Below are 14,606 nucleotides of genomic sequence, written 5' to 3'. Positions count from 1 at the left end.
TGGATACGTATCACATTTTATTTGAACCAAAGTTGGGCCGAACGAAACCGCACGTGACAATTTGGATCGCCCGGTTGGGCGTTTTGATGCCCACCCTAAAACGACAGGTCGTTGAGAATATAGGAGAAACCTTTATACCGCCGAAAGCCTAACGGTGCGAACCGCGAAGAAAAACAGAAAGCCATGGACGCCGACTCTTCCAACCCCAACAGCGCCTTGAGCGACACCCGCTTCTGCGACCTGAAGCCGCCGCTCTCCGAACTGGTTCTGGAAGCCCTGTCCGAAGGCGGGTTCGAGTTCTGCACTCCGATTCACGCCGCCACAATCCCCTTACTGTGCAGCTTCAAGGACCTAGCATTCGTGGTCCCGATGGTGGAGATACTCCGGCGAGCTTCAACCACTCCAAAACCTCAAGAGGTCTGCTCCACACCATTAATTATTTTTCTTTCGTTTCACTTGCTAGACACAGTTTGGTTGCCGAGAAAATAAAATGTTTACTTGCTAGACATTGTTTGGTTGCCGAGAAAATAAAATGTTTACTTGCTAGACATTGTTTGGTTGCCGAAAAATGGAAGAGAAACAGAATGAAAAAGAAAATTTTGTGCTTGTGCAGGTGATGGGAATGATTATATCTCCGACGAGGGAGCTGTCTTCGCAAATATACAATGTCGCAAAACCCTTCATTTCGACGCTGCCGAATATCAAGTGTGTGCTTTTGGTTGGTGGAGGGCAAGTGAAATCAGACATGAAACAAATTGAGGAGGAAGGAGCCAACTTGTTGATCGGGACACCGGGAAGACTATTCGACATTATGGAACGCATTGATGGCTTGGATTTGCGGAACCTTGAGGTAATGCATTTGTAAATGGAGTCGCATTTGATGGGATTTGATTGAAATTTGATTTTTTGGGATTTGATTGAAATTTGATTTTTTGGGATTTGATTGAAATTTGATTTTTTGGGATTTGATTGAAATTTGTTTCATGGAATTTGATTGTGTATATGGCTGACAGAGGGTCATTTCGTCGATAATTGTTGCAGATTTTGATTTTAGATGAGGCTGATAGGCTATTGGATATGGGGTTCCAGAAGCAGATAAATGATATTATGTCTCGATTACCTAAGCTCCGAAGAACTGGTCTCTTTTCAGCTACTCAAACTGAGGCAGTTGAGGAACTGGCTAGAGCAGGACTAAGGAATCCTGTGAGGGTAGAAGTATGAGCCGAAACAAAATCGAGTGATTCGATATTAAGGAAACAATTAGCCTCTTCTAAAACACCTTCTGGCCTTGCCCTTGAGGTATGCTCTATAACATAACGTCAACAAATACTAATTTGTTCATAATGTCTAGCTTCTCTATTATTGAATTATTTCCGTCTTTGACTGTGCACTCTACATACAGTATCTGGAGTGTGAGGCAGACAAGAAACCGTCGCAGCTTGTGGATCTTCTTGTTAAGAATAAGTCTAACAAGACCATTGTGTGAGTAACTTGAGATTAGTATGTTTTAGTGAATGTGGTCGAATTACTTTCGAGGTTAAAAGTTGTTTTGCTTTGCAAAGTGATTCTCGTATTTTTCTGTGTTTTCTTTTGTAGATAGTTCATGACTTGTGCTTGTGTTGACTACTGGGGACTTGTTCTTCCAATGCTTGGCCCTTTGAAGGGTTTCCCTTTGATTGCTCTACATGGGAAGATGAAACAGGTAAAACAATACAGATCAGCATACTCGGTCAATTTTTGAGTTAGTATTTCATGACCTCATCGTTCTTTGCTTTTTCAAAATTTTGAATTTCTAGGCCGCAAGGGACAAAGCTTTAGCCTCATTTACATCTCTCTCAAGTGGCGTCCTTTTATGTACTGATGTTGCTGCACGTGGGCTTGACATTCCAGGCGTTGACTGTATTGTGCAGGTAGCATTTTTATGGTCATCACCAGTTTTGAAAGCTAAATAAAATAATTCGTTTATTTGTTGTTACTGCAGTATGATACCCCTCAAGACCCAAATGTTTTCGTGCATAGAGTTGGCCGAACAGCTCGTATGGGTAGACAAGGAACTGCGATCGTTTTTCTATTACCAAAGGTTTAGTTATAGCATCCATAACTATGCCATAATTGTTTCCTTATGTACGAAACTGTCCTACAGCTCTGTTTGACTCATTTTGTCTTTTCTTATTTCCTGTGTTGCTTTCATTATGATGTTGAAGGTGCTTATTTTCATTGCACTGTTGCAGGAGGAAACTTATGTGGAATTCTTACGGATAAGAAGAGTTCCTCTACAAGAAAGGTAATGTTCTGATGATGTTGCTGATGTTGTTCCTCAGGTAAGCACCATGTTATGGTACCCTTCCCCTTAGCTAATATTGTTGTGGGAAAAAAAAATTCTAAATTTATTCCTCGTCACAACTGTTCTAACTCTGTGAACATTGTTCAACAATGTGACCTAAGATGCCAGCATTTTGTATGTAAAACAGATTGATGCCATTGCCCATGTATTTCAATGCTATTCATTAAATCAGTTTTATCCATCATGCTGTTGTCTTGAAAATACGAGTTTGGTTTTAGGTGCTCTCTCTTATTGTCAAAGTTTTTGGTCCAATATATTTTAGTGATAGGTTACTTTCTGAATATTTTGATGAGATTTTTCAGTAGTTTAAGTGACATCGTTTTAAAACTTTGTTTCAGATTCGATCAGCCGCAAAAAAGGACCGCGATGTCATGGAAAAGGGATTAAGAGCATTTGTTTCTTACATGCGTGCATATAAAGAACATCACTGCTCATACATTTTCAGGTGTCTAACAGTGCCATGTACTAATTCAGGCCAAGAAATTTATTTTTCTCTAATTTATGTTTTAATGCAGGTGGAAAGAACTTGAAGTCGGGAAATTGGGCATGGGATTCGGACTACTGCAGCTCCCTGCAATGCCTGAGGTAAAGCACCACTCGCTTTCCACAGAGGGTTTCATCCCTGTTGAAGACATGAACTTGGAGGAGATCAAATTTAAGTAAGAACTCCCTTAATCATTTACTGTTTGTTTGTATGATATTGAGGCGTTATGTACTGTCACTAAAGAAGAATCTACAATCGAAGAAAGAAGCAAAACAGCAAGAACCGAAACATCAAAAAAATCAAAAAGATCCCAAATGCTTCAGATGCTGCAATGAGGAAGAAAACAGGTAAGCAAAGACGTGCTATCCAGACAGCTGAAGATGACGATGAGTTGGCAAGAGAATACCGCTTGCTGAAGAAGCTCAAAAAGGGGGCTATCGACGAAAGTGAATTTGCAAAGTTAACAGGAACAGAAGACTTGCTTTGAAGGCATAAATATACAGAACGTGATTTCGGGCATCCAGACATTATGGAAGATTGGAAGTCTAAAGCCTTTCAAAAATCTCGAAGGTGATAGGAAGAATTTCAAGCCGCATGGGGATCATATTTGGACCAAAGCAAAGTTACCAAGGCATCCCCAAGCTTGTTCAAAAGACAAAACTTACAGATGCAACAAAAACGGTTGGGAGACAAATTTGCAGGTGAAAGAGTTTTTGCTCCTGCTAGTTTTCGATATTGGGGGTCCCTTTTACTCGCCTTATTTGATTTACGTTCTTTGTAACCATGTTACAGACAGAAGGAAATCAAAGCTACTTTGTTTACAATTTGGTAGATTACAAGGCAGATTGAACAGTAATGGCCACTCGATCCAAATAATGGTGTTTTCACAAGAACACTCTGGGGCAGATGCAGATGTTGAAAATTCCTCGTGGGGAAAACCGGAACAGGAAACATCTGTATCAATTGTTTCTTACTTTCTTGTCATTTTCGAGCCATGGTCCAGAGTCAGTATAAAGTGATATTTTTGTGAGAGGTGTGTGACAGATGATATGGTCAGCTGCCTTATAAAATTATTCTCCCTCGCAGTTCAAAGATAAACTTGAATAAAAAAAATCTGATCAGCTGAATGGTTAGACGTCAAACACGAATAATGTAAGTACAACTACTAATAGGCACCAAACAGGCTCTGGCATTTGTAAAAGCGGCCTGACTGGTGACCAGGTACGGCGCAGCCAAGGTTTTTCCTCTTGTATTGTTGACATTGACAGAAAAGGATCCTCGCCGGATCCAGATCATTTTCCTGGGGATTTCGTAATCATGTCTATATATCATATATGGTGTGGTTAATTTTCGTTAAGTACCATTTATATTTAATTTTAAATTTTAAATAATTTCTGACCGTACAATGTAATGTAAGATGAAAGATGAAGATTACGGAAACCTCACGAAAAGGATCGGATCCTTTTCCGACAGACCAAAAAGTGTATGGCATTTGTGATAGTGGCCTGACCGAATCAAGTTGAAGTCTGTCTTTTGTTGCTTTTGAAAATTCCCAATTTCCCACCAATTAAACAGAGAACCACTACAACGACCTCAATCTCTCTCTCTCTGTCTCCGTCACATGCTTCTTCCCCGTCTTCGCGCCTATATTAGCCGCCAAACCCTAATCTCTTTCCTCAATCTCCTCCGCCTGATCCGCCGAAAAGCCCAAATAGTCTTCCCCTTCTTCGAAATGTCCGCCCCGGACCACCAATCCTCCGCCCCGACCCCTCCGCCGTTCGACCCGACCCAACCCGCCGTACCCATCTCATATCCGATCAAAACCCTCGAAGAGCTCGAGTCCAGGTCCTACTTCGAGTCCTTTCACTACCCTTTTAACAAATCCACGGTTGCTCTGCAATCCGGGTCGCCTTCCCTGTCGCTGCCCGACAGGCCCAGAGTGATTGTTTGCCACGACATGGCCGGAGGCTATGGCGATGATAAGTGGATCCAGGGAGGGACCAATCCGAACGCGTATGCGATATGGCATTGGTATTTGATCGATATTTTCATCTACTTTTCGCATAGTCTTGTCACTCTTCCGCCTCCGTGTTGGACCAATACTGCTCACAAACATGGAGTTAAGGTAATTTGAAACTTCGGGATTTGGGGAATTTAAGGAAACATGTTTTGGAATTTGGGTTTTGTGTGTTCAAGTGATTAATGTGGAAATGAGTTGACTTTTTGTAAGTTTAAGACAGGGTGTGAGAATTCAGTTGGGAAATAGAGGGATTGTTGTCCTCTGTTGTTTTTTCTGGGAACTCTTTGATTTGGTTATGTTTCGGTTGTGGATCATGAGATGTTTTGCTTTCTAGCCGTTCATAGTTCCAAATGAATGATTGAAAGGAATTTCGGAATCTAACTTTATCGGTTTTGTATATTGGAATCCAAGGTGTTGGGGACCTTCATCACTGAATGGGATGAAGGGAAGCTTATTTGCAACAAATTGCTGTCGACAAAAGAGTCTGCTGAAATGTATGCTGAGTTCTTGGCAGAGCTTGCCGTTGCTTTGAGCTTCGATGGATGGCTGGTAAATGTTTTTTAAGTTTGTACATTCTTAACCAGTCAACTGTTGAATTGGATTATAAGTTACAACACATTTGAGTTCTTTGCAAACACAAACGTACACACACAAAGGAGCACGTTGTATTTTGTGGAAACATGAATGCTGCGGTTCAGCTGTCCCAAGAAGTTATATTTGCAAGTCAGCATAGTAATCACCGTTGAGGTTTTTTATGTTTAACCAATTCAAGGAAAGACGGATGATATGAGAAATAGGAAGTTTCTGTTATAACTTACAAGACTGATTGAACTTTGGTTATTACTTGTCATGATTACTGCAACTTGCAGATCAATATGGAGGTTGAATTGAAGCCGGACCAAATCCCTAATTTGAAAGCATTTGTCTGCCATTTAACACAGAAAATGCATTCCTCAGCCCCTGGTTCTTTAGTCATATGGTGGGTGTCTGGAGATATGATGCTTCCAGTCGCTTATATTTTTGCCCCCTTATGTTATAGGGTTCAATTTAAAGTTTATATTTGTCTTACTATTGTTAATTCTGCAGGTATGACAGTGTTACAACTGATGGTAAACTTAACTGGCAAAATCAACTGAATGAAAAGAATAAACCCTTTTTTGATATATGTGATGGAATTTTTATGAACTATACATGGAAGGTATGTTCCACTTCTTCCTTATGGAGTTTGTTTTGTTTTTTTAACTTTTCTTTCACACTGTCAAACTTATGTACCATGCAGCAAAACTATCCGAGGCTTTCAGCAGATGTTGCTGGTGACAGAAAGTATGATGTCTACATGGGAATTGATGTATTTGGAAGGGGCAGTTTCGGTGGAGGACAATGGAATGTATGTGACACTCTAATATCGTAACTTCTGAAATGTGCAAACCCTTACTGATTGAAAATAGTAAAAGAAACAAAAAAGCAAGAAATTTGGCTGTAATTTGATTTACAGGCCGAGGTTATATTTCACTCTGACCAATGAGTATTTTAAGTGCCATTATATATGAAGTATGACATGTTAACTCTTAAGGCTAATGCCTTTACAAATAGTTGTAAAGGTCAAGTGATTTATCCGGGAGTCTCGTTTTTGTAGTTCACTTTGTTTTTTCTAATAATTCTGCATATCAGACAAGTGTTGCACTAGATGTGCTGAAAAAGGACGATGTATCAACGGCCATTTTTGCTCCTGGATGGATCTATGAGACTAATCAACCACCAAATTTTCAGATTGCTCAGAATCAGTAATTGACTCGCCCCTGGTTGCATAGTTTCATAAACTTGTAGTTCGATTGATTAGCATACAAACTATTCCTTAATAGTTCCTTAGTTATAATTTCAGATTTCCACTACCAGTAACATAAGTTCATAGACATTATTTTACAGACAAAATCTGGCATGATATTTCCACTTCTTTTGACAAAAGCTAGTATAATGATGCATTATTTCCTGAAAAAAGCAGGCATGATGATACAGTCGTCTTCCTAACATTTTTGTAACTGCTTACCTGGTTAGTTGGAAAAAAGAACTTTATGTAATCAACGCCAGTTAGATCGGAATATGACCTGGTTGATTTCTTAATAGAATGAATATTACATTTACCGAAGTTTCTCATAATAAATTCAATTGTTTTGCAGTTGGTGGTCCCTCGTGGAAAAATCATGGGGGGTGGTACAAAATTATCCTAAAGTGCTACCATTCTATACAAATTTTGATCAGGTTGTTATGACTATGTTGATACTGCAGTGGGCCATTTATTGATATTGGAAGCGTGACCTAGTTCATAAACTTCATATCCTGTATATACCTGTTATCTAAACGCTATTTTTCTGTATTATTGTTCAGGGTCATGGATATCATGTTTCTGTTGACGGAGGGCAAGTGTCGGATGCTTCTTGGTGTAACATTTCTTCCCAAGGGTTGCAGGTATGGACCAAATAGCCTTGTGGTATCAGATGCTTCTTGGTCAAATGAGATACCGTTAGATTGCAGTTTGGTTTCCATCTTCTTCTTTTATTCCTAATTTCCTACTCTTTTCATTGAAAGACTATCAAATTTGCAGTTTGAACTATCTTTTCTGAGTTCTAGTTGTTCGAAGGGAGTTCGTTCTTCTTAGTGAATGGAAATATTTGAGTTACTTCCTTATTTTAGTTGTTGACAACAAAATAACTTAGAATAAGAAGAAAAAAAATTACGTCTTTGAGCTTGAGTGTTGGTGATATGGAATGTTATAATAACAAGTTCGAATTTTCAATCCTGTGCATGAAAGACTTCCGGCTTAAATTATCTTAATATGCTTTTTTCCCCTTTATGTGTCTATCGGTGGGAAATTTACAGTAGTATGCCTCCAGGTGCAGTGCATTGTTGTTAAATCTTTGAGATGGTCAAGCATGCTAATTTATTCCTATTGATTTGTCACAGCCGTTCCTTGTGTTTAGTGGCAATGCAACCCCAGATGGTATCCAGGTTCATGCTGAGTAAGTTTTAGTTCTTAAACCCTAAACCCTAAACATTTGGCACCTTATGCATAAACACTATTTTATACCAGATTTCAGAGTTTCGGTGCCTAAGCTTTGCAAAAACTTTATGTTGGCAAATATAGTTTCAATGAAGCATCTTATAGCGGAGGAGGAAACATCACATTTAAAGGAAACCTTGAAGACGGTGATGATTTCTCGACAAGGCTCTTTCAAGGAGATGTTCTTCTGGGGGATTTGCCTCTCCAGTTAACGTATTCTGTAAGCTCTCTCTTCCGTCATTGAAGTTACTAAAGTTGTTCAAATTGTAGTTAGACAACTTGTGGATGCTGCCCTAGAATCTTTTGTTTGTAGTGCACTTGCAGACAAGTTTTGAACTGAATATTCCAATTAATGCAGGTGAAATCAGATATTAATTCTCGACTAGGCTTGCATCTTAATTTCTCTTCTACCCTGAACGAAAGAAAGTCGGTACTTCTTGTAAACTGGAACCTGAACCAATTCTCAAGCAAATTTGATGAAGTGATAATGACACGTCAACTTGGAAACCCAGGAACTCCCCCTGGATGGGTCATACAGGAGAGTAGCATCGGAATGAATGGATACAGACTAACAGAAATACATGCTCTGTGCTACAGGTCGAAGCCTGAATTTGACGAAAGGAGACCAAAGTCCATGTCAGAGGAGGGTACTCAGAATTCAACAGAGTACTATGCAGTGCTTGGTCATATTTCAATTAAGACTAGTGGGCAGAATTCAGATTTTCCGCCTTCTGATTCATGGCTTGTCGAAGGTGAATATATCAAATGGACAACAGGATCTGAGGGTTCCAAGAGCGTTAGTCTTAAAATCACTTGGAAATTGAAAGACGGGAACGATTATCCATCCACAAATTATAATATCTATGTTGAAAAACTAGCTCAAGGAGCACTTGGCCATCCAGGAGCAGCGCCAGAAAGGGTGCATGAGTATCTTGGATCGGCACGAGTGGGAGCATTTTACGTCGATGACCTAGCAGTTCCTTCTGGCACATCTAACATCAAGTTTATCGTTCAAGTTTGCGGTACCGACGGGAGTAACCAGAAACTAGATGACTCGCCGGTGTTTCTACTTGAAGCTGCAGCTTTGGCCAACGAGTTGTAAGTGTGAGATAGTGGTTGTGTGAGCTAGGGTGAATAATGCTGTCTATAAAAAGTGCTAGTGTTGTAGTATGATAACACGAATGTAAGAAATATTTACTTTTAATAATATACAGAAATGTACTGTTGTTCCTCATAATTTAATCATCATTACTTACTTGGTTTAACCAAATATGGTAATTAAAGTGTTGTTAATGATTTTTCTTTCGGGGACAATTGGTGACAAGCTACAATTATCCACCCCTTCGGGATCTGGAGAGACTAGGGGGAATTCCTACCCGTGGTCACAGTCAAGCAAACTTTCCAACTCGGAGTATCAAATCCGAGACCTCCTACAATTTTCTTTTGTTTATTGGGAACCGCGGTCTGCACCATTACTAATGGACCACTTGTTGTGATTAAAGTGCTGTTAATGTTGATTAGAATAAGATCTGCACTAATACTGAATCACAAGCACAAGCAAACACATTTTTCACATGGGGATGGAGGAATTGGTGGTTGACTTATGTTGCAAGAATAATTAAAATGATCAGGGTGCCGATTCGGTTTCCGGCTCTTGGCAAACATACAAACTAAAAGAAATTTGGTAGGCCCAAACCCTAAGTCCAAACTACATACTTTGATTACCCTAATTAAGCTTTCTTAATCTTCACGTCCATAAACCCAGTTCCAACCACAGACATAAACCTGAAAAGTCAACCACCTACACTGTATATTGTTACCTACATTTCTGGTCAAACAGTTTAGTGTCTTCCAGTAGAATCAAATCTCTATCTGAATATAAAAATTGCTATAGAAAATTAAACATAACTTTTTAAACAGAAGTTGAGGCGTGGAACATGTAAATATTTGTGCACCCATGCGAGCAAGTTTAAGCTCGTTTATAAATGTTTTTAGAATAACTGAAAACGTTTTTAGATAAAATATTTTTAAGTTCTAAAAGCATTTGAAGTGTTTTCTGCAATTGCAAGAAACACTTCAAGTATTTTTATAGGATTCACTTGTACTTTTATCAAGAGTTGGTTCCAAATTCCAATAACATTTTCACCAAAATCTTTTTTAGCCTTTTTCACTTCCAAATTGCAAGAAGTACTATAAGCGTTTTTATAAGATTCATTTATACTTTTACTAAGGATTGGTTCCAATAATACTTTCATCAAAAGTTTTTTCAACTTTTTTCACTTCCAAACAAGCGTTTAAGTTAAAACACACAGCGGTACGTGATAAGTTTAAAATAAAATGTATAGCGTTTTGCAAATAAGTTTCTCTCGTGTATACAATTCATGACGTGACAGAATGCTCTCCAAAGCAAGACTGCAAGAGTGGGAAATTTCTTTATCGCACAAAGGTGGAAAAAAACTGATGCCTTTGTAAAGAGATCCAATCAATTACCCAGTGTTTTGGAAGTATTATGTATTAACCTCGAGCCCTCAAAAGAAAATATAAAGGCTCCCCCACTACCTACCAATTCTTGTCTCGGCAAACATCGAGGTTGATAGATAAATAATATGGAGAGATTACAGATATCTTTGTCTTGTCAAATATAATTGATTAATTTTGATTAATCTGGTGTATAGTTATTTGTTTTCAAAGCCATTTGACTCTAACTAAACTTTCTGCTCTAATCTCACTAGATGTTTCGATTCATGTACAAGAACTCTAGAACAAGTTGGTCTCCAAAATTAATATTATTCTTCATGCTGAAATCTTAGTGCAAGTTGCCATTGCAAATTAGGGTAGTGTTATTTACAAACTCATTTTTTTTTTCTGACACATTTTTGTTAATTTTTATCATCGATATTTTTTAATTTGTTCCATCCGACAGCTGAAAATTAAAAGAGTTGTATGAAAACTTCTCCAGAAGTGAGAGGAATTTCTACATCATGCTCCAACGTGTTAATTAGCAACTTGCAAGCGAATTTTGAGGTGCTTATTCGTGAAGAGGGACCTGCATGATGTGATAAGTAATCTACTACTTTTAGTTTTGCTGTGTGCTCGTTATGAAAGGAAAACTTATCATTCTTTGATCACTCTCTAAAAGATTAACTAATTATCAATCAAGAAAGATAATTACTATTGACGTTCTAAAAATCTAATCGTCATTCCTCATAAAAATATTTTTCTTTCTAAATATAAAATGTTTAGTGCAGAATTAGATATTTGGAATGTTAATAAAAATTATTATCAGTACAAGAGAAAGATTAATCCCTTAGTACAACCAAAACAAACAGAAGACTACAAGATCAGTCACCTTTCATCAATATATTACAAAAGATAAGAGCAAAAGGAAATTAAAAAGCATGAAAATGTCCACGAAAACCACAATTTAGCAAACAATTAGTCTCCAAAATTAATATTTTAATACCAGTTTCTTGTATGGTGGCACTGGTGAGAATGGAATTAGATCCTCTCCGGATATCTGAGGATCTAAGGGATCAATTAATGCCAATTGTTCATCAAAGATCGTGCGATCACAATTGAATGCTTTTTATTTTTTCAAAAGTAAAGTAGTCTCGTTTTGTATGAAAAAATATATAATAAAAAAATTATGACCGCACGATCTTTGATGAACGGTTGTTATTAATTAATCCTTGAAACTCTCAATAAGGAGATCCAGAGAGAATCTAATCCCGGTGAGAACCATACCACATAAGTACAGCAAGAAACACCCACAAAAGAACTGCACAAAAAGAAGGATTTGATAGGGGGATAGGTGAAAGTAAAAATAAAAAATGCTTTTAAGTTTGACTTAGGAGATTAATGCTTCTAGATTAAACAAAGCTTGAGGAATCTTCAGGTGTTGCCTTTTGTTTTTCCCTACCCATTTGAATTATTTCATTTGATTCGACATATAATGTAGAGTAATATTCCTCTTTTCTTCTTTATAGACTGATCACTGATGTTTATTTCGATCTTTTTTTATTTATTTATTCAATTTATAAAGTATATAAATCGTGAATGTGCATAGAAATAAAAAAAAAAATGTTTGGAAATCACTTGTATTGAGAGATGGATTAAAAAAAATCATATTATGGTAGAACTAAAGAACTAGAGTGGTGTTTTTTTTTTTTCGGCACCCTTCTTAATTTTCGACGGTTGGATTGAACAAATTGAATACAATCGAATGACAGGTATTAACAACAGCTATATGAAAGATAAAAAAAATAAAATAAAAATAAAAAAAAGCAAGGATTGTCTGCCCTCCCACTTCCAGTGCCCTTCCGTGCCCTCCTGTTTGTATGGTCACGATTAAGCCACGTCAACATTTTATATTACTATTCATTTTTGTCTTATTATATCTTTATAAAAAACAATTTAAAATGTTAACGTGATTTAACCGTGACCACACAAACAGAAAGACACAGAAAAGCACTGGAAGTAGAAGGGCAGACAATCCTTGTCAAAAAAAAAATGCTTAGATAGCATCTCTTAAAAATTGATATTAATTTCTGTTACTGTATACTTCGCAGGGACTGGTCACTGAACCACTTCTTGCACTACACCCCACGTGAACAAGCTAGAAGAACAATCTGCAACAGGTGGCGGCATGCCACGTTTTTAACTTTTCTTAATCGTGCAGATTAGGCTGGAAATTACTAGTTTAATGAGCAACTAATTGAGTCAGAAATGGAAGCAAAGCAGCAGCTGCAAGCCTAACATTAACATAAGCCACTGAAATTTTGAATATTAGTGGTAGTTTCTCACTTCTAGTTCTAAAAGCACTTATCTGAATGGTGCTTTTCAATACCTTTAAAACAAACACAATGGTATCTTTGCCCATGTGAGAAAACATGAGAATGAACTATCAATTAAATAGTAGAGAAACTCCTTATATTCTTTGTCTTAAGTGGAAACTTTTTTGAAATTTAGGGTTTTGGGAAAGAAGAGCAGTATATTCGGGATTTGTCTTTCTTGCAACAGGATCGAGGTCCATGAATTCCAAACTTTGGCTTCTTAGGTAAAAACCATTGCTTCAGAGTTCAGACTCTCTCAAAATTAAGTGCTTGTAGATTTTGCCTTTAAAAATCCGCTTAAAGATTTAAGTGTGGGAAAAGGAAAAAGTAATATTACGCAAGAACAGTGTGAAACTTTGTAGATTAATGTGATACTTTTAATTACCAAATAACAAATTAGAACAGACTAATTAGTTTATTAAAAGTCTAATACATGATATTACAAAGTTTATTAAGAAACCATGTCGTGTCCAAAAATGTTCTCCCTCTGGAGAGAGTCATGGATTACATTGCTGGACGAGGGAAAACTGAGGTACTGGGCGAGATTGTTGTTCTGGAGAAAATATGATTTCTGATCATCCGGATCGTCCATTATCTGTTGTGGGGTAGGGACCATGGGCTCATGCTGCATTTGGGTGCAGAGGATCTCAGCTTGGACCACAGCAAGCTGCATTTGTAGCTCGGAGACTTGGTTTTGCAGGTAAGAGATGGCCCCAACGCATCCGTACACTGGGTCCCTCATTCTTGCATTTGCTTCATAAACTAAACTGCTCACTGCATCTGCTCTCTGATGAGCCGGAAGCTCCTGCAACATACATACGAATAATTCAATTAAACGACAACGCTTAATGTTATGGTTCGTTTTAAATAAAGCATTTAGGCCAACTAGCTTTTCCATCGTCTAGTGATATTTTTCTTCTCGTTGTTGAAAGATGTTTTGAGGGTTGAAAGTTGAAACCCTCGTGAACCCCGTCAACGAGAAATAAAGATGAAAAGTAGAGAATGTATATAAAAGTAGGACCTGTAACATTTTGCTAACATTGCTGGCACCAAAGACCTTGTGAACAATGGCAAACTTGTGGGGATCATCAGAAGGAAAGTAAGGAGCAAAAATGCAGTCTTTGGCGCATCGGCGTCGCAGCAACTTGCAGGAAGCGCACGGCGAAGTTCCGGCCATGTTGATTTCGAAAAGCTTGGAGAGTAGTGGAGAGAAGAGGAAGAAAGTGTGATTGAAAACAACTTGGAGAAAATGAAATGGGGGGGAGTCTCTATTTATAATACAAGAGAACGTGTGGGGCTTTAAGTGCCTAATATAGATCAAACTACAGTGTCTTAGAAAAAAGATAATCATTAACTAATTGAGATTAAAATAAGCGAATTAATTTAGTATAAATAGTTAAATATCTCGCATGAGTGAGTACGTGGGTATCATTGAATTCTTGGTGTAGCATTCTTTAGTTCCAAACCGTGTCACAACGTTATAAATCACTAAACCAAACAGATGCATTTGGTTCAAACTCTTCTCATTCTATATAAATTAGTGCATAATATCGTTTATAATAAATATAAAAAAAATTAAGTTTACAGTTCGTCTTTTGCTTGTTGGTTTTAGGGTTTGACCACCCCCAACTTAAAAAATAGTTATTAGTCATATAAATGAAATTTTAAAAATTAAATTAACTAACTTAATGTATATTTATATGTCCCCATCTTCTATAGTATGACCGTCAAGATCCAACGTTAGAAGTTGGCCGCCGCCCCGCTTCTTCATGTCAAAGAAAAGAGTTGTATGGCTTCCACGTTCTTCTTTTGACTCTTTCCCGGATTTGCCTTTTTCTGGTGAGGATCTGTTTACATTAATTGTTTGC

The 14,606-nt window shown here is 37.7% G+C and overlaps 2 protein-coding genes and 1 pseudogene across 2 annotated transcripts; 2 read left to right on the top strand and 1 right to left on the bottom strand.

The window, feature by feature from the left end:
* The first annotated feature begins 138 nt into the window (after positions 1-138).
* On the top strand, positions 139-3,652 carry LOC103427490 (DEAD-box ATP-dependent RNA helicase 18-like; annotated as a pseudogene).
* Positions 3,653-4,111: 459 nt separating this feature from the next.
* Positions 4,112-9,143, top strand: LOC103427489 (cytosolic endo-beta-N-acetylglucosaminidase 1-like). The gene is made up of 11 exons (XM_008365547.4): positions 4,112-4,953; positions 5,260-5,397; positions 5,718-5,827; positions 5,935-6,046; positions 6,128-6,235; positions 6,520-6,632; positions 7,026-7,107; positions 7,234-7,314; positions 7,810-7,865; positions 7,991-8,126; positions 8,265-9,143. Exons 1-11 carry the CDS (start codon positions 4,450-4,452, stop codon positions 9,006-9,008), a joined length of 2,184 nt encoding a protein of 727 aa, XP_008363769.1. The 5' UTR covers positions 4,112-4,449; the 3' UTR covers positions 9,009-9,143.
* A 3,941-nt stretch (positions 9,144-13,084) lies between these two features.
* LOC103427488 (LOB domain-containing protein 12-like) lies at positions 13,085-13,959 on the bottom strand. The gene is made up of 2 exons (XM_008365546.4): positions 13,760-13,959; positions 13,085-13,543 (listed from the first exon to the last, which is right to left on the bottom strand). The coding sequence occupies exons 1-2, from the start codon at positions 13,913-13,915 to the stop codon at positions 13,190-13,192; spliced, it is 510 nt and encodes a 169-aa protein (XP_008363768.1). The 5' UTR covers positions 13,916-13,959; the 3' UTR covers positions 13,085-13,189.
* Between the last annotated feature and the right edge of the window lie 647 nt (positions 13,960-14,606).

This window comes from Malus domestica, chromosome 07 (genome assembly GCF_042453785.1).
Source record: "Malus domestica chromosome 07, GDT2T_hap1".
NCBI classification, from domain to species: Eukaryota; Viridiplantae; Streptophyta; class Magnoliopsida; order Rosales; family Rosaceae; genus Malus; species Malus domestica.
The sequence above is the reverse complement of the archived record's forward strand: the minus strand, read 5'-3'. Positions and strand labels throughout refer to the sequence as shown.